At 40.0% G+C, this 26412-nt stretch overlaps 1 protein-coding gene across 2 annotated transcripts in view; it reads left to right on the top strand.

Annotated features, from left to right (window-relative positions):
- The first annotated feature begins 7339 nt into the window (after window positions 1-7339).
- Tomm70 (translocase of outer mitochondrial membrane 70) overlaps window positions 7340-26412 on the top strand; it is a 34158-nt gene continuing 15085 nt past the window's right edge. The window contains exons 1-5 of one of the 2 annotated variants that reach the window (XM_050148704.1): window positions 7340-7840; window positions 20038-20211; window positions 22161-22287; window positions 24310-24419; window positions 25574-25722. In XM_050148704.1, the coding sequence (XP_050004661.1) occupies window positions 7508-7840; window positions 20038-20211; window positions 22161-22287; window positions 24310-24419; window positions 25574-25722 (893 nt within the window). In that variant the 5' untranslated portion in view covers window positions 7340-7507. The remainder of the gene's footprint in view (window positions 7841-20037; window positions 20212-22160; window positions 22288-24309; window positions 24420-25573; window positions 25723-26412) is intronic. The other variant, XM_050148703.1, reaches the window with a different exon arrangement.

The following is a 26412-nucleotide window of genomic DNA, read 5'->3' as shown; positions in this document are numbered from 1 at the left end:
CAGCAACCAAAAGTAGATGGGGCAAAGTGCCAAGAGTCCCCAAACCTGAGGCCTGTCAGGTGCTGTTTTCATCCTGTTCTGGCAATCCTAAGAGGTCTGTAAAGCTACCTTGCTGTGGTTTTACCTGCCTTTGCCTTTCTGGCTGATTTGGATGTCCCTTCATGTGTTTATCAGATACATACATACCTGTTGTGTGCCTTCCATGTCTTCTATTCGTCTTGAATTTTTAAAATTTTACTTTTTATTGTGTGGATGTGTGCACACATTTGTAAGCTCACATATGCACATGTGATCCACACCTTTGTATGCTTATGTGTGCATGTGTGTATGTGCGTGTGTGCGCACACGTGTTGTCTGTCTGCAGGAACTTTCCATCTTTTGAGACGGGCTCTCACTGGTCTGGGACTTTGCTAAGTGGACTAGGCTTGCTGACCTGACGTGTAAGCTTCCAGGAAATCTGCCTGTCTTCAACTCCCGTCTCACTACTGAAGATATTATAGTGTGTACCACCACACCCCAGCATTTTTAACATGGGTTCTGGGGATCCAATCTCAGGTCTTCATGTTTGTGAGGCAAGCCCAGCCAACAGCTTTCTCACTAGCCCCTAACAATTGATTTTGTGAGATGCAGAAGTCTATATCCCCATCCTTTGTCTAAGTGTTCTACAGATACTGTTTCCCTGCCTGCAGCTCATGTCTTCCCTCTCTCCTTTGGAGAATGGAAATTTCTACTTTTGGTAAAGTGCAGTTTATTAAGCTTTCTTCAGCCACCAGGATCCTCTGGCTGACCTGCCTCCAATGCCTTCCGAGATAAAGTCCCCTCCTGAATTTGCCAGCTCGCTTCTGTACATTTCCAGAGAGTATAACTCACATGAGACACAGACAGATTGTGCCGTGGTACACAGTAGGTGTTCCACACCTATTTTCTTGTATGGGGAGTTATTCTTGGTCTCTAGACCTAAGAGCTCCCTTTGCTATTAGGGCCATCTCCTTCCTCATTCTCCAGACAGCCCCACCCTCCTGGGTTACTCCCAGGCTTGTTCCTTCATCAGTCTTCTGCTGTGAGCATCCTTTCTCATCCATGGGTAGAAGAGTGAAATTAGACTCATATCCGTTACTCTGCACAAAGCCCACTCCAAATGAATAAAAGACCATGGGGTGAAACCTGAAATGCTGAAACTACTAGAGACACAGAGAACTCACTTCTCACTTCAAGGTACAGGCATCGGACTGCAGCAGCACAGGAGTGTCCCAAAGAGGACTTAAACACTTTCAGCCCAGAAAACATAAAAAATAAATAAATAAACCAAAGCAAACAGACTGCCTATAGAATGGGAGAAAAAATGCCAAATATATTTCAAACAAAGGATTAATACCTAGAATATAACTTACAAAATTAAACCTTCACCAAACAAAACAAATAAGCAAGCAAACAAACAAAAACACATCCAACATCATTAGTCATCATGGAAATGCAACTGAAAACTACTCTGAGATTCTATACCCTGCTCAGAATAGCTACCGTGAAGAAAAGACACACTGTAGTGATGTGGCAAGCAGGCCTGCTTTTTGTCCCACCCGGTTGCCACATGGCTAGCTTTACACACAAAATAAACCACACAAATAGTATTAATTTAAACACTGCCTGGCCCATTAGTTCTAGCCTCTTACTGGCTAACTCTCCCATCTTGCCCATTAGTTCTAGCCTCTTACTGGCTAACTCTCCCATCTTGCTTAACCCATATTTAGTAATCTGTGTATCACCACGGGGTCGTTACTTACTGGGAAGATTCTAACCCACGTCCATCTTGCGCCAGAGGTTCATGGCGTCTGTCTGACTCTGCTTTCTTTCTCCCAGCATTCTGTTCTGTCTTCCCCACCTACCTATGTTCTGACCTATCAGGCCAAGCAGTTTTCTTTACTAATTAACCAATGAAACAACAGATAGATAGAAGATCCTCCTACATCATTTCCCCTTTTTCTGTTTAAACAAAAAGGAAGGCTTTAACTTTAACATAGCAAAATTACATATAACAAAACAGTTATCAAGCAAGAATTACAGTTACAGTATTTATATCTATTTTACCTTTTATCATAACTAAGGAAAACTAAAACTATGACTATCCATTCTTCAACTCCATCAAAGACTCCAGAAGGATATAATATTACCTAATTAAACAAGAATTAAGCAACTTCTAAAACTCTAGAAATTACAGAGATATCTTGCTGCCTGTACAGTCACCCAAATTTCCTCTGTACTGTTGGGGCATCCATCTTCGGCCTACAGGCCCATAGTATCCAGCGGACATTTCCATGAGGCAGGAAAATTCAAAGGCAGTTCAGTCACTATCTGCTGTGTCCTGCAGAATGTCTCGCAGACTCTTTCATGAATCAGGAACCCCAAAAGACCATCTCACCTTTTGGCAAGTTCAGCAGTCCTCTCTCTGTGGGTTCTCTGTGTCCAGTTTATGCAACAGTCCAGGCAAGAGCAGTTTCTTGCCCAAATGGCTATCAAACTCCATAAGGAGCCTCTTTAATGCCCATCTCCTTCTTGAAGTAGATTGGTGTTTCCAGGAGCAGACATGTCTCATTGTCATGAAAAACCCTAAGTTATTAAAACATTTAAATGTCATATTCTGTAGTCTTTGAAAGATATGAAGAATATCTATATAACTGAAATATATCTATATATATATAGAAAATCTAACTAACACAACCACAAGCTTGTCTATTATTGATGATTATCCATTAACAACCTATATTTCCTAATTATACATTACATTTTTAAAATGAACTACACAATCACAATACCTTAATCAAGAGCAAAAATACATATAACAAAATTGACCTTAAAATCCATACCAATGCAAATTATTCATATCTGTATCATATCCCCCTTTAAATGTAAAAGAACATTTATAAACAATATTTGGGAATATGGGCGCAGTTATTTCTCTCCAAACTGCTTCCTGCTGTATGGGGGCGCTGTTATTTAGGTCTTTCATGGTATAACCTGTCTGCTAGGTTCATCTCAGCCAGCAGTTGAGCAAAGTAATTTTCTGAAGGTGTTCATGGTGATCTTTCAGGAGGGCATGAAAGATCATACCATATTGGGATAGAAGCAATCCACAGGGTCTCATCCTCTGTGAAAACAAAAGAAGAACTTTTCCAAAGACTCATAACCTTAGATCCAAATTTTGAAGTCAAGGTATTTTCAAAATATCTATGTTGGATTAGTTCAGCAGCATTTATAAACAAATATCTTTTAGCAGCTGTTGCTCCTTCCTCAGTATTCAAACCATTCAAAGAGAGCATAACATATAGTATCAAGATTCTCTGTGTATTTTCCATCTTTATGTGGCTTTACTTTAACCTCTATTTCTTTTTTTTTTTTTTTACTTTTACTTTTTGAGACAGGTTCTCTGTATATCTTTGACCTGGAATAACTCTGTAGACCAGGCTGTCCTTGAACTCACAGAGATCCGTCTGTCTCTGCCTCCCAAGTGTTAGGATTAAAGGTGTGTACCACCACACCCAACTATTCTCTTTTTTTCTTTTTCTTTTTACTTTAAAAACTTTAACTTTTAGCCTGTATATATTTTTAACACATTGTAAGCCATTTAGAGGTTTTCTTCGTCTTTGAATCTCTCTTTACTGTATAAGAGTATGTGTCTTTTTCTGACCACATGAGTCTTTATGGAGAAGATTAAAGCCATGGCTTTGACGGCTGGATCCAGACCTTTCCTTAACTTTCCAGCCTCGTGAAGGCGGAGGTACCGGCTGTAGCCTTGTTTATCACCACAACTCTATGGTGTTTCAAGGTCTCTTCCAGCAAGCAAGATGCAACAGTACGTCCACAGACAACACTCAAGTCCTCTCTCTGTAGCTGGCCCTCCTGCCTCAAAGAGTCAGAGTTTGCACTGGCAGGACAGCCCAGAAAGTCAGCATTTTAAAACGGTACAGCTTTTTTCCTGCTACCGCTAAAAACTGAAAAGCATGCGTTCAGCTTTCCATCAACACCATTTAAGTGTTTTGTGGCAGGACCTCTTAAAAGAGCTGTAGGGTTTTGCAGCTAAAGCTGAGTCAGGAAGCCTCTCTTAGATGAGAGCACTTGCTTGCCTCTAGCAAGCAGAGCAGACCTGAGAAATTGCTGCTACCAAGAAAACATATCTTGTTTTCTAGAGCTTTACTCTATTCTTTCTCAAGCTTTCTCAGGCTTTCTGTGGATGCAGTTATCCACGTTGGGTGCCCTCCCGAAAGGTTGCTGTGAACACCCTCAAGAAAAAATTACTTCATTCAACTGCCGACTGAGATGTACCTAGCATACAGGTTATACCTGGTTCAGTGAGAGGTGCTATATGAAAAAACTAGGTAGATAACTTCCGAGGAATTACCCCCAAACTTGACCTCTGCCTTCTGCACACACGCCTGCCACTAAGCCTGACAACCTGAGTTTGACGTCTGGGACCCATATGGTGGAAAGAAAGAACAAACTCCTGAAAGTTGTCCTCTGACCTACATATGTGCCATGGCCCTTGAATGTCCACACACATGCAAACTAAACAAAAAAAATGTAATTAAAAATTTTCCAAAGTGACAGTGATGTACAAGGCAGAATTTCTACATTTCCAAAAGACACAAATTCTTGCAAGTGGCAATGAACTAAGTCAACGGGGATGAAAAGATCTTCTAAACCTGTGAGTGGGCACAAAGGTGGCAAATGAATGCATAAATTATACATGAGTTATCAGTCACTGTGAAAGAGGGGGGAGTAGGGTTACTATACATGGCTCCTTGCAGACAGATGCAGAGGCTGCTTCTGACAGCAGAATGAGCTGCCAGCTGATTGAATCATGACATGACATTCCCATGACAAGGTAGTACCACCTACTCAACTGAAGATTTGATGGAAGTTTAATAAGGCAGAAGCCATCAGGATCAAGCAATGATTATCATCAGGAAGGCTCAGGAAAATAGGGATCCTACATATCATAAGTAGGATATGAAACACATTGCCATCAGGTCCCAGTGGAAGCAGCAATAGTGAAGGCAAGGGGCAGGGAGCACAGCACAGTGAAGTCTGGAACAAGCAGTGATGGTGGTGGTGGTGGTGGTGGTGGTGGTGGTGGTGGTGGTGGTGGTGGTGGTGGTGGTGAGGGAAGAGGTCTACCTGGGGTACAGTCAAAGCAACTGAGTTGATACCTGTATTAGTGGAGGTAATATTGGTGCTAGATTGGCAAGGATCATAGAAAAGCTGGAGCAGCCAGGAACTTGTTCATTAAATATTTTATCAACCCTTTATTTATCTTACATTAACTGTTGCAGGCACTGTGTGGAATGGATAAATAAACTAACAAGTTCCCATGATATATCTAATTTGGTAACAGGTTCAGGAGTACAAAGGTTACTATACCCTGATCCCTACTCTTCAAAGAATCAAAATGAGCTGTGTAGCTGATAAAAGAACAAAGAGATGACAATATGGTTAAGTGGGAAAGAAACACAAACTGTCATCTGATGGTGTAGCCATGTTGCTGGTCTCCAAGACCCACACGGCCAAAAGACAGAAGTGATTCCTAAAGGTTCCTATGAACCATGGCATGGGTCCCCCCACACACATATACAACATAAAGGGGACAACTTTCAAATGTTTCAGTTCCAATGTTTTGTTCAAATTGAGAACCTATAAATCTCAAGATATCATAGAAAAAATGTGAAATTACAGGTGGAGAATTCTTGTTGTGGTTGATCTGAAGCACCCAAGATTACTTAGAGGGCAACAGATTCCTCTTTTAAAGCTCTGGGATCAGAATCTCTGTTTGATCAATTCAATTACATTTTTAGTTGTTGCTAGTGGAAATGAAAATATTTCACTAATGCAAGAGAAAAGGCATGGCCCTGAAGTCTCAGATAGAGCCTTTCTACTTTAATCAGTCCATGCGGGCACTTCTCCTTGTCTTTTCACGTAGTGCCATTATGTTGAGCATACTGTAGTATTGAAAATATATGTGTATCACACACACACACACACACACACACACACACACACACACACACACACACATCGACATAAGGGTGTTCAAACCTGAAATGAAGAGACATAGTCTGGAACATTTATTTATTCATGCTTATCTTTTCTTCTTGAAAACAATGTTAATTCCAGCCAGGCGGTGTTGGCGCAAGCCTTTAATCCCAGCACTGGGGGGCGGGGGGTGGGGGGGGCAGAGGCATGCGGATCTCTGGGAGTTCAAGGCCAGACTGGTCTACAAGAGCTAGTTATGGGACAGGCACAAAAGCTATAGAGAAACCTTGTCTCAAAAAAAAAAAAAAATGTTAATTCCAAACACCTTGCAAGGCAATTTTCATCTTTTGAGACCTGACCCAGTGCTCACGAAGGAAACGATGGTTGTGACAAAGTTATTACAGACAAAAGAGTTGAATTAAAATAGACTCTGGGAACGAGGGAGAAGATTTAAGAAAGCTATTTCAAAAGAGTGAGCAAACTAGAGTGTTGTGACAGGCATATGTGCTCCAGGGAAGAGGCTTTGGGCTGGGGTGTCAAACTACTGCAGCTGGAGCACACAGGCACCTTCCAGTCACTTTGATTAATCAATTGGTCAACCTACCTTTCTAATCAAGTCTTTGCTCTCTGCCACTGCCCCAGTAACTATAAACTCGTCCAAAGTATAGTCTGGATACTGCAGAGACATGAAGCTGGGCTATATAGCACAGTGTTCACACCTTTTCATCTCATAGGTTTATTTATTTATTGTTTTTTTCGAGACAGGGTTTCTCTGTAGCTTTGGAGCCTATCCCAGAACTCGCTCGTAGGCCAGGCTGGCCTTGAACTCAAAGCGATCCGCCTGCCTCCGCTTCCTGAGTGCTGGGATTAAAGGCGTGCGCCTCCACCACCACCCAGTCCACCCAGTCCCAGTGTTAGGTTAGGCACCAGCGTAGCCACAACCTCAAAACGGGTCCCTACCAACCGACTGGGCGGCGGCCTCACCGTTCCTGCCGGCCAATTCCCTTCACATTTCTTCTGCACTCCCGCCCACTCACAACGCCCCTGGGAGCTGTCCCTCCGCTGATCCCTGCGCACCCCAATCTCGCTGTGTACAGCCCCCCTCCTCATTCCACTGGCGACAGTGCCACCGCTCCTTCCATCCTGGAGAAGAGGGAGAGGGCAGCCGTCACCTACCACCTCCCAAGTGATTCTAGGCAGGCGCCAGGCACGAGGGAAAGGCTACCCAGAACTCCCGGCTCAGGCCCGGCCTTCTGCCCCGGAAGTGATTCTCCCCTACACGCTCGCTGGGGGCGGGCACAGCCGCGGGTCTAGCCCGGCATGCCCTGGGCTTCCGGTGACCTCCGGCCCTTCTCTGTCGTCCGCTCCTGCTGCCTGGCGTGCTCGCTCGCGCGTTTCTCTCCCTCCACGCTCCCGGCTCCCTCCCCACGCTGCCCGGTGACCGTGGCGCCCGCGACCGGCGCGGCGGCGGCGGAGGACAGTCGTCATGGCCGCCTCTAAGCCGGTGGAGGCGGCGATGGCGGCGGCGGCGGCTCCCGGGTCTGGAAACGGAGTGGGCGGTGGCAGCGGGACTGCGGGCCCCGGCTCGGGCGCGGGGACCCTGCCGCGATGGCACGTGGCTCTGGCCATCGGGGCGCCCCTGTTGCTAGGTGCCGGGGCCATGTACCTGTGGAGCCGAAGGCGGCGGCGCCGGGAGGCGGCAGGCCGGGGCGAAAGCAGCGGCCTCAAGCGCAACAGCGAACGAAAGACCCCGGAGGGCAGGGCCAGTCCGGCCCTGGGCAGCGGCCACCCCGATGGTTCTGGTGACTCTCTGGAAATGGTGAGAAGCTGCCCAGGCCGTAGAGGTGGGAACGAGCGCATACAGCTTATACCTTCACCCGTTGTGCGGGTGAGGGGTCCTCCCACCGTTCGGAAACTGCCCTGTGACCGCAAGGACTTGAGAGTCGTTTCTGGTTGCTTTTTGTAGGGAATGGAGTAACAGCTCCTGGCAGGCTAGCGTAGAAGTTTTCTTTAATAGTGTCTTCTGGGATCCAACAGAATCTTTTAGTTTCTTCTCAGTGACACAGCATTTATCCCTCGTGGGGTAGGTAAACACGTACAAATAGAATAATTCTATTAAGCGAAGAAAGGCAGATTTCATGAACGATTGGACTTTTGACACGAGTTCCTTTTGTGATTCCCAAGGCCAGAACTTACTAAGAACCGTTTAATAACTAACGAACCATTTCTCTTTTGGAAGGGGGAGGTGAGCAGCTACAGGACAAAGTGGGGAAACTCTTTAGGTAGCTTTGTATATAGGACATGAGCCACTGTCACTTTGGCTGATAGCATAATTTTCTACTCACTTGCCTGTACACATGTGTCCAAGCCTGGTGTGTCTGGTAAAGTCTCTGGTGTTAGAACAGCACTGGAGTGATGAACTGCCTTGTCTGTTCTGGTGATCCGACTATTAAATCTTCTCGACAAACCTGACAGCTGTGTGGAAAATTGACAGGCCTGAGATAGGAGTGGGATAAGGGACTTTCTCTGGGTCTGGAGTTGTGTGGTGGTATTACCAGAGTAAATCGAGTTCAGAGACTTACCGGTAATAATTCCAGGTATATACATAAGTAAATCCTTTATACACGAACAGCCGGTGTACTGTACACTTACGTTCATGAGAAAAAATGTGTACGGCTAAATGAATGGCAGTCATTCATTCCATCTGAACTAAAGACCCATTTTTTTTTATTATTTATTTGCTTATTTTACGAAGTAGTTTCAGAAGTTCTGATATGTGACTATAGTGATAGTCCTTGCCGTGTGTGAATCTCTGGACTAGCCCGAAAGAAAAGCGTTTCTTCTCTGCTATGGGGAAATAGCCTGTTTCTAACTAGAAATGACTTCATTGGGGGGAACTGAGGAGATGTCATTCTAGGGTGGCCTGTGGAGCATTTTTATTTTGGTGATCCCACTTAATCTCACTGTCATTCTAGTAGACCAAGAGGATTAAAATATTAAGTCCCTTCTATTTCATCCAGCACTAAAAATGTTAAACCAAAGTGTAACATTTAGGATGAAAGCCTGGGCACTGGCAGCCCCAGCAAACTGAGCTGGACTGCCCAACTCCAAGAAGCCAGTTTCAGACATAAGTAATGGTGAAAGGCAGAGATTGATTTAGTGTGTCAGCGCTGAAAAGAGGAAAAAATAGAAGGTTCCAGAAACCCCCAAGTATGTCTTTAGGCTGCTCACAAGAACTTAAGGCTTAAGTAGAGGAAGAATCAGACTAGATGTTTGCTGCAGAATTAAGCATTCTGGTCAAGAAGTGCTGTGCTTGACCTTTGTCTCCAGCCTGCTCCTGCTGGAGGGGTGGTGGGAGGGCTGGATGCGGGTTCCTAAGGGGACTAATCTGCTTCCTCCCAGTTGATTGCTGTGTGCCAGGGTGTGGACTCAGCATCCAGGGTAATTACCCTCTGAAGTTTATTCTTACTGGAATCCAAGGTGACTCGAGGAAAAAGGTTAAAGGACAATGAAACCTCTGCCTTTAGTTGACTGTGACTGACAGAATGTTGCAGATATGTTAGGCTTTTATCCTATTTTCAGTCACCTTTTGGGCCAGAGTGAAGTTTTAAGTGTATTTTTAGCAAAAGTGACTTCTAAGTGCTTGTTTCTGGATTGATTGTGAGTGCCAGTGAAAGTGGTTGTCAAAACTTGGCTATCTATCCATTTTCATGTATATGAAATTTTGTACATGTGAAAATTTTATACATAAAATTTCTATTTAATCTGGAATAGTAGATAAATGAAAGTTACATAGAAGTTCTTGGTTCTGTAGTAATCATAAATATAATTAAAAATAAGGGAGCTGGCCTGGAGAAATGGCTTAACAGTTAAAAATGTATATTGCTCTTGCAGAAGACAGACGTTAGGTCCCCAGCACCCATGCCTAACAGCTTACTTCTGTAATTCCGACTCCAAAGGGATCCAGAACCTCCAGTCTTCAGGGGCTCCTGCACTTGGGTGCACATAAGTGAGCACACGCATAATTAAAAAATAAAATGAATGGTTTTTACGTATGACACACTGCAGTGTTAGTCACTATTCATGGCATGCTTTTACTGTTGGCTTTGAAAGAATCTGTCAGTTCTCTTTCTGAATTGAGATTTCTTTAAATTCTCCTTAGTTTTGCAGCATTTCCTACAGCAGTAATAATGATTTTCTTATTTTATGAGTGGTCCGTAGTTTTTATATAAGGAATATTTTTGATTGACCTGACTTCTGTTGAATACTCTGTGTACTTTGAAATGCTTTAAAATTATTATTACATTTGTCCCAAAATAAAACGGAGCAAAACACTTGCATGCACCATTTTCTTATCCTACCATGTAGAATTTAGGGATGTGTTCCAGAAATCTTGTTTGGAATTACTAAATTATTGTTTAGCAAGGCAGCATTAAAAATCTTTGCATTTTTTTTAATGGAAATGCATTTTCTTAACTGTTGGTAAGCAATGAATATTGAAGACTATTTTTGTCTTTTAAAAATGAATTTCTTTAGAGTCGTTATGAGTGTCCAAGTGTAACTGCCTTCTCATCCTAATGTATGTATTCCCTGTGGTTGGAGGAATTACTCTGTAGTTGAGTAAGTTGAGCATTTGTTTCAGTTGAGGGAAAACTAGGTTTCTAATACTGAGTAATTTCTCCAGTTGAGCAGTAACTACATTTTAAAGAGAATTAAGGAATCAACTGATTCCTATTTAGGGTTCAGTATTGGAATGAATAGTAAGCCGTTTTAGTTTTATCTTGGGACTTATGTTTGCCCAAATATAAAATGAACTAGAGATATTGGAATGTTTCTGTCTTTTAGGTTAGATGTTTATGTGTGTGATATGGATCATATTCAGTGGTCACTTTGATGAAGTAGCAAAAACTTGGAAGAAAAATGCAAAGCTCTTCATGTTGGTTTTAAGTAATCAGAATTTCAAGATATCATTAAAGAAAACATCTGATGATTGATGGTTTCTAAGATTCAAGTAGTATGAAATCATTTTCCATTTAAGCAGTTGTAAAATTTACCAGTGTTCCAACTTGCTTCGGTAACTTTTTCAAACTTGAATTACAGATTTGCAAAATTGGAAGATTTCTTATTTTATCCATGACACTTTCACGCCCTAGATTTGAGCTACCTCGGAGGACTAACAAATGCACACGAAACCTGGTATCCTAGCAGCACTAATGTTTTAAGAGCAGTGTTTATTTCTTAACTTTATTAATTTCATAGTAGCTTTCTATTCGGTTGTGCTTTCAATCCAGTGGTAAGAGAAAGTAGCTGCTGTGATGTTCAAGGTTCTTAGCCTTACAGATGGGAACCACAGATCTGTGTCAGGATATTATTTACACATGTTAGTGAAAGGGTTAGCACTCTTGTGATCGTCTTCCTTGAAATGAAATTATTCTCTTTTCCTAAAGGATGTTTCTAGTTTATTTCTTTAATTTTTACTTACATGTTTGTGTGTGTACAAGTATGGTTGTATACGTGAGTGAAAGTGCCCATGGAGACATCAGATTCTCCTAGAGCTCGCGTTAGAGGTGTTAGTGAACCACCTACCATTGGTGCTGGAACAGAACTCAGGTTCATTGCAAGTGCGGTTAGTGTATGCTCTTCACTGAGCTGTCTCCACCACCACCCCCTCTTTTTTGTTGTTTGTTTGTTTGTTTTATGGGTCCACTACATAGGAAGTGGTACATGAAAGGGCTGTAGTCATAGCTGCTTGGGAAGATTACTTAAGCCCATACATGTGAAAGTAGCCTGAGCAGAAGAGTGTGACAGTTATGCTAGAGGATATACCTAGGTAATATGCAAATAATGGACAGGGGATTTGAGCATCCACAAATTTTAGTGTGGGATGAGGAGGTTCTAGAACTAATCCTGGATACTGAAGGACAACTGTAGGCTTCTACTTTAGTGTCACTATTCGATTAAATCCCATGAGTCCCATGCTTAAATGGTAATTCTTTCCAGTGCAGATAAGTTCTATTTATTTTGAATGATGCTCCTCCATGCAGTTGATTCCCCTTTAACCTTATTGCTCTATCCTGCCTGTGTCCTGGGCTTACAGGAGTGTGTTGCCCACTCAGCTGCCATTTGCTGTTGATTCTGGTCTTTGGATGTTCTCTCTCACATTCTTGTAAAATACCCAGCAGTGAAGTCCTCTCACCTTTTCTGAATCCCTGTCTTTGTGATCTCATAGTTCCCCAGACTATAACACTTACCACATGGTACTGGAGTTTCTTATTCCTGCCTTTACTGCTATCATCTTGAACCTGGGAACACTGGGATTGACTGTTATTTCTAGTCTCAGAACGTAATGCAGTGCATGGCACATGGCAGGTGATTGGCTCTGGTCTTCAACTATAATGTGTTTATAAGTTTATAGGCATAATATACAAATTCATGAATGAAGAACCCTAATTTAGTATGGTTCAGCTTAAAATCTTTCAACTTTTTTTAAAAAACAATTACAAGCTAATTTTATATATTTGTTCGGAATTTATAGCAGTTCGTTATTCCAATTGTATAACACTTTGAACACACTCTGTTACATGATCATGACATCAAGAGACATGTTTTGAGCTTCAGTCCTTTTCTGGTGTCTTGTACATTTCTTTGTCTATTTTTTTTTTGGTTTTTGTTGTTTTTTGTTTTGTTTTTATTTTTTGAAACAGAATTTCTCTGTATATCTCTCACTGTCCTGAAACTTGCTATGTAGACCAGGCTGGCCTTAAACTGAGAGATCTGCCTGCCTTTGCCTCCCAGGTGCTGGGATTAAAGTCTGTCTATTAATTCTTTTGGGTTATATTTTCCTCCCTGAAATACTTTTTTTTTTCATTTTGGTTTCAGAGAAGATTATAAGCAACTTTCATTAACAATTTACTGGTGCTGAAACCTAATACCTAGAACTTTTTTTTTGTAAACTGTGACTTGCTTTTCAGAGGATTAACTCTTCAAGACTTGGTGGGCAGCATTTGCCTCTTATCTGACAAGTTTTAGGACAGAGTAATGTTTGTTGAAGAGAAGAAAGACATGTTTAATGTTTTTCATTGCTTCCTAAATGTATATAGCCTGAGATACTTGCTTTTGATTCTGTTTTACCCCATATGTTTGGATTTGTGTGCATATGTAGTTGCTATTTCTTGAACTAATTATTTTCTTGTCAACTGTGTGATTTACTACTAGTCTAATGTGTTGCTTATGTATATCGAGATTTCGGTATTTGAAAAGTGGTCATTTTCTTGTTTCCTATACTAGTATGTAGCATGTTTCTTTGGGATTAAGACTACCCTACTGGCTATTTATTATATAGCTGTGTCTACATCTACAAAGGATTGGTGCCAGGGATATCCAAATCTATGGTGCTTGAGTGCCTTGTAGTGTGTGTGTGTGTGTGTGTGTGTGTGTGTGTGTGTGTGATTTTTGCATAAAGTATACATCATATTTTATATGCATACTCTTCCTGATGTCTTCTTGACATTTCTGTAATACCTAATGCAAGGTAGATAGATGTTAGGTAGAGAGTTTATTTACATACTCTTTTGGAATAATAAAAACAAAAGTATGTGTAGTATATATTCAAGATCTGATACCAATCTTTTGAGGCCTAATCAGAATATATGCCAGCAGCAGTTAAGTTTTGTTTTTCTTCCTTGAATATTTTCATTTCATAGCTTGTTGAATCCATGGACATGGAGGGACAAATGTGTAATTGTGAATTTAGAGATTGGGGTTATGGCTCAGAAAGTGATGTGCTTACTGATCAAGTATGGGGACTCAAGTTCATATCCCTAGTACCCACATAAAAGGCATTTGTAGACATTAGCACTGGAGAACAGAGGCATGTGCCTCATAGAATCTCACTGGCCAGTCAGTCTAGACAAAACTGTCACCAGGTTCAGTGAGAGACAACATCTCAAAAAATAAGGTAGAAAAGCAGTTGAGGAACATATTCCAACATCAACCTCTGGCTGGTACATGAACTAAATTTTACTTTAAGTGAACTAAATTCTGCTTTCCTGGCAAAAAGAAAAAGATCTGGTTGTGCTAGAGATTTCCATTTGCATGCAGTAAGTCTGTAGTGAACATCATACTTGAGTGTTTCCTTTGTTCAGGTCTAGAGTGTAAACATTGGTGTTTGTTTGGTTTTCTTGTTTTGTTTGTTTTTGCTCGTGTGTGCCGGCCAGTGGGGCAAGTATGGTGAGTGTTGTTCTACTGATGAAGATTTTTAATTTTCCTAAAGCATCCTTTATAAATACAAGCCAGCTATGCCATACAATATAGAAGTAACATGTAGTTAAGTCAGATCGATGGAGCTTGAATTCTTCCTTGAGCATATTTTTAATTTTGCCGGGGCTTTATGCATAAAATGGGACTAAGTGCGCCTCTTAATGTCTTCAGTATGAAGCTCTTAAGAATATTTCGTAAGTGGGGCTGGAGAGATAGATCAGCTGTTAAAGGCTAGGCTCACAACCAAAAATATAATAATATTTCATAAATAGTTATAACAGTAACTGATAAGTTGTTTTATCATCATTTTTGTGATCCTTCAGTTTTTGATCCAGATATTTGTTGGATTGACTTATTAGAATCACATGGGCATTACTGCTGATTCATTCATTATGAAGAGAAGGAACTTACAGGGGCAGAAAACATTAAGTTTTATAATTTTAAGTAATTGGTAGTATGACATAATAAGCAGAAAGGAACATCTTTAATTTATTTATATTATTTTCCAATATTGAAAGATTAAATTTATGGTCTTGTATTGCCTTCTTTGAGGAAAGTGAACATAGGAGACAGTCTTTTCAAACTGTATTCCACAGAGACTGAGGGGATTTTAGTTTTGTCTTAATATTAAACAAGCCTTCCTAAGGTTTTCAGGCTGGCCACTGTTCTGGTTTCAAGCGATTTTGTCTGAGCTTCTCTGTGGGACTACCAATGCTAGCATGTGGTAAGATTAGTGTTTGTGAGTGTGCATGCACACACACACACACACACACATGTGGGTGTGAAGGTTGGAGGTCAGTTTTGGGTATCATTTCTCAGAAGCCAGTCCACTTTGTTTCTTGGAAAGGTTCTCTCACTCCGGGGGCTCTGATTAGACTAAGCTGACTGGGCAGCCAGGCAGCCCTAGGGATTCACCTGTCCCAGACTGTCCGTTTCGGGGATTACACAGTGCCAGCATGCCCAGCTTTTTATGTAGGACCAAACTGAAGGTCATTGTGCTTATACAGCTTGCATGCTGTGGACTGAGTCACCAAAATTAATGTTCTTTAAAACCTACCAAACTTGCATGCATGCGGACAGCATGTAATAAAAGTAATTATGATAAAAGACTCAGTGAAATAACTTCATAAAATTTAATTATAAAATTTATAGCACTCCGAAAAGATTACCAAAATCAAGTTGCTTCCAGTAATGTTAAATGATGTTAAAGTTTCTTTTAATAACTTTGGTAGCTTTCAAATAGATCAGTAGTCACATGAAAAGATAGAAGTAGCTTCTCATGATGTTCCTATTATGTTTGATATCTTTTTGTATATATTCCTCATTTGTGAAGAGACACTTTCAGAATTGTTTTGAGGTGGTTTTTCCCCAACTTCTACCTTTAATTCTAAAGTTATTTAACATAACTTGAGAGTGTAAACAGTGAAGGAAATGCCCTTGAAAAGCAGTACAAAAAGATTTCCATGGGATGGAATTAAAAACACTGTATTTAAAAGGAAAAAGTTTATGGTCTTCTTTTCCCTCAATATGTTTAATTTTTGCCTGAAATGTCTAGTTTTGGGTATAGCAGAAGGCTAGTGTTTGTTGCTAAGCAGCATTTTGTGATGAAGTCCATCATGTGCAAAAAGGTATCTTCTCATTACTATCCTTATTGTGTTGCCATTTCGGAGAAACTATGAGCCAGAAAGTAATGGGAGTCCAGGGAGTCAGAAGGTGAGGTTTGGTGGTGACCATTGTGATACTTCATAGTTAAGTGGCTCTCCGGAAGAGAGTTTGCCAGGTAGTTCATCATTTGTCTGTATATTTGGATTCTTTTTCAACTCTTGTCTTCAGACTACCATTTATTTTCAGTAGTACAATAAGGAAGTTAATAGACTTAAGAAATCTGGATAATTTTAAAAGGAAACTTAAGTGAGGGGCTGGAGAGATGACTCAGGGGTTAAGGATACTTGTTCCCCGTGTAAGAGGACCTGAGTTTGATTGCCAGCACCCGTATAGTGAAATGAAATTTTTTTTTTAAATTTATGTCCTGGCAATGCTAAAGCATGCATGGGTAGTCCATATATGGTGGTTCTGTTGAACCTGTCCATATCGGGTTTCATGATCTACGTTGATGAGGACGACTGACCAGGTCTCTTCCTCACCCATCTAGTGACTAGTAACCATATATTATCACAGTTCCAGAAGATCTGGTATCTTTTTTTTTTTTTTTTTTTTTGGCCTCATGTAGTGCATGGATATTTATGCATGTAACACACCATATGCATAAAAGTAAAGAATTAAAAGTAAGTAGCTAGTTGAGATTCAGAGTTTGGTCTTTGCTCATTTTGTCCCCTTTCTTAACTCTTGCATTGCTTTCTCCAGATCCCTTCCCATCCTCTTCATTCAGTCCTAGCCCCCACTGCTTCTCCTTGAGTTCTTGAGATTTAGTACGAGGAGGAGTTCATTGCCTGTTTGTGCCAATGAGACAGAGTCCTATACTTTGGCCAGTGAGTGTCCTTTTTATTTAATCTGAAAGCCTTTAGTTAAAATGCAGAATAACTTAAATATGTTGATAGCTGTGCCACAGCGTTTTCTACATAAATAGCCCCTAATGTAGGCTTCCAGTGGTTCAGAAACAATGGAGATTTCTATGCTGAATAAAATAATGTTTTTCATTTTTACTTACTGTCAAAGGCAGTCAAACTTATTTTAAAGTTGTATTAAGCAAAAAGATCAATAATTATACTTTTGAGCAGATTGTACCTTTATCAATAGAACTATGTTGTGTTCTATCTACAGCTTTTAAGAGTGGTCCTTAGATACTGCCTTTTGTAATGTTTATTTTTTCTTTCTTAAATATTTGTATTTTTCTTTAAGTCATCAATTCAGGCAGTACTTAGTTTTACTTTTAAACAACTTGAAAGTCTTTTTTTTTTTAAGATGTATTTAGTATGTATATAGTGTTCTGGCATGTATGCCTGCAGGCCAGAAGAGGGCACCAGATCTCATTGCAGATGGTTGTGAGCCACCATGTGGTTACTGGGAATTGAACTCGGGACCTCTGTTAGAGCAGTCAGTTCTCTCAACCTCTCTCCAGCCCCAACTTGAAAATCTTAATCACAGACTCACCTATTCACATTTATTACTGATGAGTGTAATGACTATTGCCATATTTCCTTTTTGTTCTTGTGCCATTCTTTCTGCCTTTCAATGTATCGGTCATTCTCCTGCTCCAGGTTCATTGGAGCATTAAAACTGTTGTATGTGTCTGTCTGTGTTGTGTTTAACTTCATTTGTTTGTCAAATTATAGAATTTTGAGTTAATTCTTGCTTCAGAGCTTTGTGATAGTTATTTGTCAGGACCTAATGTTGGAAGTTTGCACCTGATTTGTTCTTTTTCCATTGTAGTTAGTCTGATTTTCTTTTCTACTTAAACATCTTTGAAATTTTTGCTATAAATTTCAGCATGTGTTTTTAAAATGTGTAGGTTTTTTTCTAATTTTTTAATAACGTCTTTCACTGTGTCTTTCCTTCTGGGAACTTGGTGAATGTTGGAAGTACTTGGTTATTTTCTTCAAACTTCTTACCCCATCCTCTGTTTTCATTGAATTCTGGAAGTTTTCCTTGATCCTATTATGTGCAAATCAATCCCACACCAGTTATGATTTAAGGGGATATTCATTTAGGAGAATAAAACTCACGAAACACCAACCTTCAGGAAAGGAGCCTAGTCACCAGAGCAGGAACCAAGCGCCGGAACCAAGAGAGCGCTCTTTTTTAAAGATAAATAGACCACGCCCCAGTGGACTGGTATTTCAATAGCTATTGGCTGAAGGAACGGAAGGTCCTCCCGTAGCAATCCTACCTTGTAGTTAATTTGTTCCTCAGCTGTGCTTGTAATATAGCCCCTCTGTTAAGTTAATTATACCTTTTTTCCCTTTTCAATATGTTTACTTGTGGATTATATTTTCATGGTTTTTATTTTATACTTCAATGGTAGAGCTTGTGCTCTGCATTAAGAGACCCTGAGTTGGAGCTCCAGCAGCTTCTCCCACTGCCTTCCCTCTGCTCAATTTCTTTATTAGATAGAAGGTGCCCCTCTTGTATGTATTGGCTTTCTTTCTGTGTCAGCAATTCCTCTTTGTGTGGTTTCTTGGAAAGAGAACCATTCTCTTTTCTGGATGACACAGTCCTATTGCAGTATGACTTGTGCTTTTTTTTTCCAGTTGAGAAAAACAACTAATGAGGTTATCCTAAATTCAAGCCATCCAGTTATCGTCCTGATGGTTGTCTTCCTAATACCACACAGGGGTTCTCATTTGTCTTTTTTCTCCCTTTTCTTTCTTCCCACCCCCCTTTTTTTATTTTTTCAATAAAGGGTTTCTCTGTATAACAGCCCTGGCTGTCTTGGAACTCATTTTGTAGATCAGGTTGGTCTCAAACTCAGAGATCCACCTACCTCTGCCTCCAGACTTCTGAGATTAAAGGCATTCACTACCATGCATATTTCATTTGTCTTTTTTTGTTGTTGTTGTTGATTCTAGCATGTTTTCATAGCTCTATGTATTTGCACCACCACCACCCTAATCATAAAGTTCTGAGTGAGTAGTTTACGACTTTGTTTTTGGCTGTATTCATAGCTATCCTAGGACACATGAAGCCTTGACTGCAGGTGGGACATAATGTGTAACCTATTTATTCTTGAAATATGTTTTATGGTTGCTGCTTGACTTATACTGGAAGCTTTTAGAAGATGAATAAATGAGTTGACAAATGAAAGACTTTTCAGTCATCTGTTGATTTGTGTTCTTGGTTCCTTTTATCCCACATCTTGGTTTTTAACATATATATATATATTTCTTGTTAGCACCGTCCAGCTTAAACTGTCTAGGTTATATTCCTATGTATAATAGATAGTTTGGCTTACCTACAAATCCTTCTTTGTACACTATTACTGAAAAAAACCCTATAGCTATAATGATGCTAAAGAAGGGCAACGGAGTATAAATAGGGAGCTTGCTAGCACGTGAGAGGCCTTGGGTTTGATTCCTAGTACCTCCAAAAGAAAAAGAAGTAGGCCGGGNGTACCTAAGTTTCCAGCTATTATCGAAATCCCGTGAGGGTTATAAGGGATCAACTTGACATGACCCTGTCACCTTGATCATAACTACCCTTTGCCTGCCAGAGAGTTGCCTTGCCAGTGTCTTAATTGATAGTAGGCATAATAATCATTTTGAGAGAGGCCAGGTACTGTACTGTAGACATGAGCCTACCTTTGTCTACCCCTTCTGCCTTGGTGTAAGGATCCTTGCCGCTGCCCAAAATAGGAAGTTCAGGATCTGTTAGTCTCTTTATTTAGTTGTTGCTATTTACTTTTGAGTAGGGTCTTGCTGAGTAGGGTCTTGCTGATTAGCTCAGACTGGCCTTGAACTCTTTTGCCTTTGACTTTCCAGTGGCTGGTATTAAGGGTTCATGCTACCACACCCAGATATGGTGGCTGACTTTCATGCACTAATTTTTGTAAAACAAGGGGTTTGAATTACTTTGGCTGAGAAATATCCCATTTGGTTGGAAAACACTGTTACTTCTGACGTTGGCAGAAGTGATAGAGAAGTGATATTTTAACATGTTCATCTTTTGGGGAAAAGTCTGAGTTGTTTCAAACTGAAAACAGCCACTCTATTTTCCCATATTATTTCATCAGCTTGTTTAATCATTATGGTCTGAGTTTATTCTTGAATGTCAGTTCTTAATAATTGTTTTCTCTCATTTCAGAATTCTCTGGATAGAGCCCAAGCAGCCAAAAACAAAGGCAACAAATATTTCAAAGCAGGAAAATATGAACAAGCTATTCAGTGCTATACTGAGGCAATTAGTTTGTGCCCTACTGAGAAGAATGTAGACCTTTCTACATTTTATCAGAACAGAGCTGCAGCCTTTGAACAGTTGGTAAGTACTCCACTGTTATTTCCTCTGTTTATCTGCTTAAAGTCTCAGTTAATTCTGCTCAGCTCCAATGCTTTTTGTTTGTTTGTTTGTTGTTTTTGTTTGTCGAGACAAGGTTCACTATAGTTTTAGAGCCTGTCCTGGAACTAGCTCTTGTAGATCAGGCTGGCCTCGAACTCACAGAGATCCGCCTGCCTCTGCCTCCCGGGTGCTGGGATTAAAGGCATGCACCACCACCGCCTGCCACCAATGCATTTTTTGGAACTGATTTGAAATTATAAGAATTTTTTTCAGTTTTACTAGCCAAAATTGTACAGCAAAATATTATAAATTCTATACATTTTAATTTTTAATAAAATCAGATAGTTTAGAAGGTTAAAGTTTCATAGTGATCCCTCAACAGTTTGAGATTATTGGTTCAACTTTTTATCTCTTTATAATATGCAAAAAAAAAAGATGAGTTCCTTTTACACATACTGTTTGTTGCATTTTTTGTTGCTGTTATGTCTTGTATAGTTTTCATATTTGCATAACCAAATCTTTCATTCTTATTAAAAATTAGTAGTGGGAGGGCGAGGGAAATGGGAGGCGGTGGTGGGGAAGAGACAGAAATCTTTAATAAATAGATTAAAAAAAAAAACTAGTAGTATGATTGTATGCTTTTATAGAGGGTTGATGCATTAAAACAGTGGAGGAGAGGGTGTTAATAGAAGAACCAAGACGCAGAATTGCTTGAAGACAAGCAAGCATTTGATGTTTAAAAAGGTATAAAAGTCTACTGAGTACAGTAATGAAAGTGGAATTAAGCAAGAACAAAGTCAGGAAAAGCCTGTAGGTAATGAGTTTACAGTTGAGCAAAGTGTAACAGTGTAGTCCTCTGTTCTCAGCACATAGGGGGTGGAGGATCATGGGTTTGATGGCCAATGTGGGTTACATACCTTGGCTGAAGACAATTATGAATAAATGAAGCAAAATGAATTTGTAGTTGATTCTGAGTACAGTGGGGATATTTAAGGGATTTTACAGTGGAGGAATATCATCAAAGATTTCTCACAGTGTTTTGTCAAGAACATACTGGAATCAGAAAGGATGACAGCATGTTGTTGGACCAGCCTACACAGCATGTAAAGGAAAGCTGAAGACTAGCAAAAATTGCTGTTGCATTGGACATGAAAAGTAAAGGCAAACAAGAATTTAATATCATCAGAATGGAGAAGGAGCAAGATAGTTTATCACACATTTGTAATTTATGTGGGTAGCTTAGCTAGAGATAACTTTGTGAATCACCCAATTTTAGATGGTAAATAAAGCCAGACAGTCACCCAAGGAGAAGAAAGAGGTGAGTCCTTGAAGATAGCAGCTTGTAGCGGTCCAGTAGAAGGAAGGAATTCAGCCAAATACATTGAGAGGCAGCAGCCAATAGATAGCAAGACAAGTGCAAGGTGGACTGATGACAAATTGCTGATGAGTGGGGTAGCTGTAAAATAGAACAAAATCTGGATATGTGTCCATGTCATGGGATAGTTCAGAAGAGAGGTGGATCTTCGCAGGGATCTTAGCATGGGGAAGGTATGGATCCAGATCACCGGTGCTAAAGGGTACTGCTATTCTCAGTTTTAACAGGAGCGAAAGGTTTAGAAGCACAGAGCCACAGGCAGGTCCAAGGTTGAAAGCCTAAATATCTTCATTGCCTATTTGTAGCAGTCTAGTGAAGCGTCTTTATCTTGTGTGTGTGTGTGTGTGCGTGTGCGTGCACACTCACGCGCGCATGCACGCACATGTGCATGCACACGCATGTAGACTTTGTAATACATTGTAGTTACTCTTTGAATTGAGAATACTTTTATTGAGAAATTCTTAACACTTGGCCTGTTAGGTTTTGAAAACTCAGTTCTATTAACAGTTCTGTTTTCTGTGTAACTGTTTTTTACCTTTTATGCTTTCAATTACAGCAAAAATGGAAAGAGGTGGCACAAGATTGTACAAAGGCTGTTGAACTTAATCCCAAATATGTGAAAGCTCTCTTTAGACGTGCAAAAGCCCATGAGAAGCTAGACAATAAGAAGGAATGTTTAGAAGGTGAGCATTTTTCTGTGTTTTCATAGGAAAATTACTGCAGGATTTGTAGTCATTAGTAAATTTATATGAAATTGCCTGTGCGTGTAGAAAGCAGCTAATTATCTTTCAATGCTAAACTCTCCTCAGCAGAAATTTCTTTTTTTAAATTGCTGATTTCTAAGTTCTATCTCTCTTTTCAACTGTTGGGGTTTTTGTTGTTGTTGTTTGGTTGGTTTTTTAATTTTTCAGTTATTTTATTTTATGTTTGAGGCAGTCTGTGTATAACTTATGTAGACCAACTGGTGTAGATGGAGTGGCGGGCCGCTTCCCGCCGCCCCGGGAGGGCTCCTGGCTGCCGGCTAGGCCCATTAGCTCTAGCCTCTTACTGGCTAATTCTCACTTCTTGATTAATCCATTTCTAATAATCTGTGTAGCACCACAAAGTGGTGGCTTACCAGGAAGGATCTTAACCTGTGTCCATCTTGGAGAGGAGAGCTATGGTGTTTTATCTCACTTCCCTTCTTCCCAGCATTCTGTTCTGTCTACTCCACCCACCTATGTTCTGACCTATCAGGCCAAGCAGTTTCTTTATTAATTAACCAATGAAAGGAACACATAGAAAGAAGACGCATCTGCATCAAACTGGCATTGAATTCACAGAGATCCACCTGCTTCTGCCTCCCAAATGCTAAGATTAAAGGCGTGTGCCACCACACCCAACCTCAACTAAGGAGTTATTAGTATTAACACTCATTGACTAAGGAAATCAGAAAAATAGTTTTAGCGGGTTAGTGTTGACATATTTACAGCTACTTTCTTGTATAGCCGTGAGATAATTTGGAAGTGAATCATTAAAGAAAATATTATTTGCCCTCCATATTTTTCAAACATTATTTTCTACACAATTGCAGAGTATGTAATTCTCAGAAAATGTTATAAATGTTCTTTTACCTCTAATTGGCCGTGACTGCTTCCAAAACTGCAATTAAAGTACAGGTCCCCAACTTTTAAAGTTTAATTTTCTATGTGATGTGATGCTAAAGCAGAGTATAATTTCTACAGTCTAAAGTGCTTTCAGTACATGTTCACAAGTCCTTTAAAAACATCAGTAATAAAATTTAGCCACAACTACTTTTTAAATAACTTTTGGGGTTGATACTGGGGCATATAAATTCAGGACCTCACAGATGCTAAGCATACTTGTGCCACTGAGTTGAGCCTAAAATGCTTTTTGTTCTTTTTAAAAGATGAAGCAGCTTTAGACCATGTTTGAAAATTTAGAAGTTTTGTATATCATGTGTTGGTGAAAGAATTCCATTTCTAAAATGAGAATACCAAGTTTTGAACTAGACCTTGAATTATTGCAGATGCGGCAGGGAAGAGGTTGACTAGAGTTTAGATTAAAGAAATGGAATGAGAAATGAAGACTGGAGTTAGAGCTAGCTGAAGTTAGCTGGGAAATGGAATCCATGCTGACTTGTTTGGAAGAGATGTGTGTGGACTTGTGAAAAGTCAGGACTGGGGAGAAGTGATGGCTGCTGAACACTTTTTTAGTAAAGGATGAGCGATTGGGAAGCTTTTCTTTGCCACTTGAGACCGCTCTGTTGTGAGCTGTGCGGCATACCCAGTTGAAAGTTGAGTTCTGTGGCAAAATAGCTTTAAAAAAATACTTAGGAGGTGAGGCAGGAGGATTAATTGTGTGGAGAAGTTTGTGTAAAGCCTAGGTAGCATAGGAAGATGTGGGAGTGTCTACTTTGTCCACTTGCCTTGTGTTTCTAGTCAGAAGAGCGGACTCTGCAGCCCTTGTTCATTATCCACAGAATGTTAGCGCATGGAGACTTCAGAAATGAAACACAGTAGGCCTGTTCATTTCCTAGATGAGAAAAACCCCAGAGGATTAAACTATTGACAATTTCTTGAAAATTAAACAGTTCTGCCTTGCTTCGAGTTTAGTTTGGCTTTTTGTAGTTTAATTTGTACCTATTTGATGCTGCTGGTCATTTTACCAATAATTCCATAATTCTACTTTTACATTATTTCCAGATGTCACTGCTGTGTGTATATTAGAAGGCTTCCAAAATGAGCAGAGTATGCTGCTAGCTGATAAAGTTCTTAAACTTCTTGGAAAAGAGAATGCCAAAGAAAAATATAAGGTAAGTTAACATGAGTTGGGGAATATTTGATACACCTTGAGACTGGATAGTGTTTATAATAACAACTGAAACTAGAACTGTCCTCTTAGGTTGCATATCCATTTTCAGTAAGCCCAGAACTATACTTAGAGACTGTAATTCATTTTATGTGTTACGGTTTCCACACAGTAGTTCAAAAACCAAATCTAGTCTGCTTCCTATATGTTAGCCACTTGCATAATGGGACTACTTTTGTGCTGTTACAACACATTTCAGTGGTTGTCACTGTATGCAAAGCCTGTGTAGTCTACAGAACCTCTCTGTCTACTACCTGATCTTTTATAGAAAAATATTTGCCAACTAATGTAAATTGTATTAGTGGACATTAATTAGTGACGTGGTTTAATTTAACAGTTAAACAAAGCTCTCTTCTAGAGCCGTGTGTGCAAGTGGATGGTCCTGGATTCCAGGCCGGTAGCTCTTACATGGGAGGTTAGGGTAGAAAGAGTACATGGACTGATTGGCCTGTGCTACAAAATGAGACCCTTACAGGGTTTGCTCTATTGGACAAATGTTAAGTGCAAAGGACGGGCTAAGTATTGAGGGAGAGGAGGCACAGTGCTGGACAAGTGGACAGAGCTTAGCTGACAGTGACGGACAGTGCACTGCTAATTTTAGGAATGCAGGGCAGTTGTTCCTTTTTCGTTTGCTCATGACTTCATTTTCTCCTAAATTGATGTTTGTAACTAATCTCTATAGCTAGGTTTAGGTGGCACGTGTCTGTACTTCCAGTACTTGGGAGGCAAAGCAAGGGATTCTAAGTTGAAGGGCAAGCTAGTCTGTATAAAGTGAGACCCTGTCTCAGAACAACAACCAACACTTACAAGATTTTTTTAATGTGGGCTTTCATGTATTAACATGCACTGTTAATCCAAGAGCAATATAGCTAACTGTAATAGAGCCCAGAACTTTATTTCCTTAATTCATAATGGAGTTCTTTACAATCACCTGTGAAACATGTCAGAGTCCCAGTCTTAATCTGTAGCTTAGAGTTTAATATTGTCTAATAATTTGAAAATGAAAATCTACTGTTTTTAAAAGTCATTGTGCAGTGTTCTTCTTTGATTAATGTTTTCCCATTTTTAAAAAAAAAGTTAAAAATGATTGAATTTCAGAACCGTGAACCTCTGATGCCATCGCCACAGTTTATTAAGTCTTACTTCAGTTCCTTCACGGATGATATAATCTCTCAACCAATGCTTAAAGGAGAGAAGTCTGACGAAGATAAAGACAAGGAAGGAGAAGCTTTAGAAGTAAAAGAAAAGTAAGTATGCTGAGCACGGCATCTGCTGGATGGGCTTGGAGCACCAGTAGTTCACAGTTACCTTTAAAGGCAAATCTACATACAGATACAGTTAATTATAACTTGAAGTTATATATAAGTATAAATATACCTCTCTTTCTTTAAATAGCATTTATGTTATTTCTCTTATCAGATTTTACTGTCTACAGTAAAAGTCTTAGTGGGGTTATCAAGAAAATACCCCTTAAGTCGAAGGGTGTAGTTGGTAGGTGATTTGAATAAAGGTATTGCCTTAAATTATATGTAGCTCAGGGCATGGAGAGATGGCTCAGAGGTTAAGAGCATTGGCAACTCTTCCCAAGGTCCTGAGTTCAATTCCCAGCAACCACATGGTTACTCAAAACCATCTGTATTGAGATCCGGTGCCATCTTCTGGTATATAGGTGTGCATGCAGGCAAAACACTGTATACATAATAAAAAAAGAAATCTTTAAAAAAAAAATTGTATGTGGCTCAAATGCCAAATGTTTAAGTGCAGGATAGTTTTTAATTTATTTATACTGATGAAAGCTTAGGGGTGCTGTAAATTTTAAGGTTTTTTACTTGTCCAGGAAAGTGACATTCCTAATGACTTCTTCTTGTCTTTGGTACTATAGAAAGCTGACACTAAAGGACAAGTGCCTGTGTGACTGGAGACCTTGTGATGTCATA

This window comes from Alexandromys fortis, unplaced genomic scaffold (genome assembly GCF_014885135.2).
Source record: "Alexandromys fortis isolate MF-2015 unplaced genomic scaffold, M_Fortis_MF-2015_v1.1 scaffold_4, whole genome shotgun sequence".
Classification (NCBI taxonomy): Eukaryota; Metazoa; Chordata; class Mammalia; order Rodentia; family Cricetidae; genus Alexandromys; species Alexandromys fortis.
Note: the sequence above shows the minus strand (reverse complement) of the source record. Positions and strands in the feature narration are given on the sequence as shown.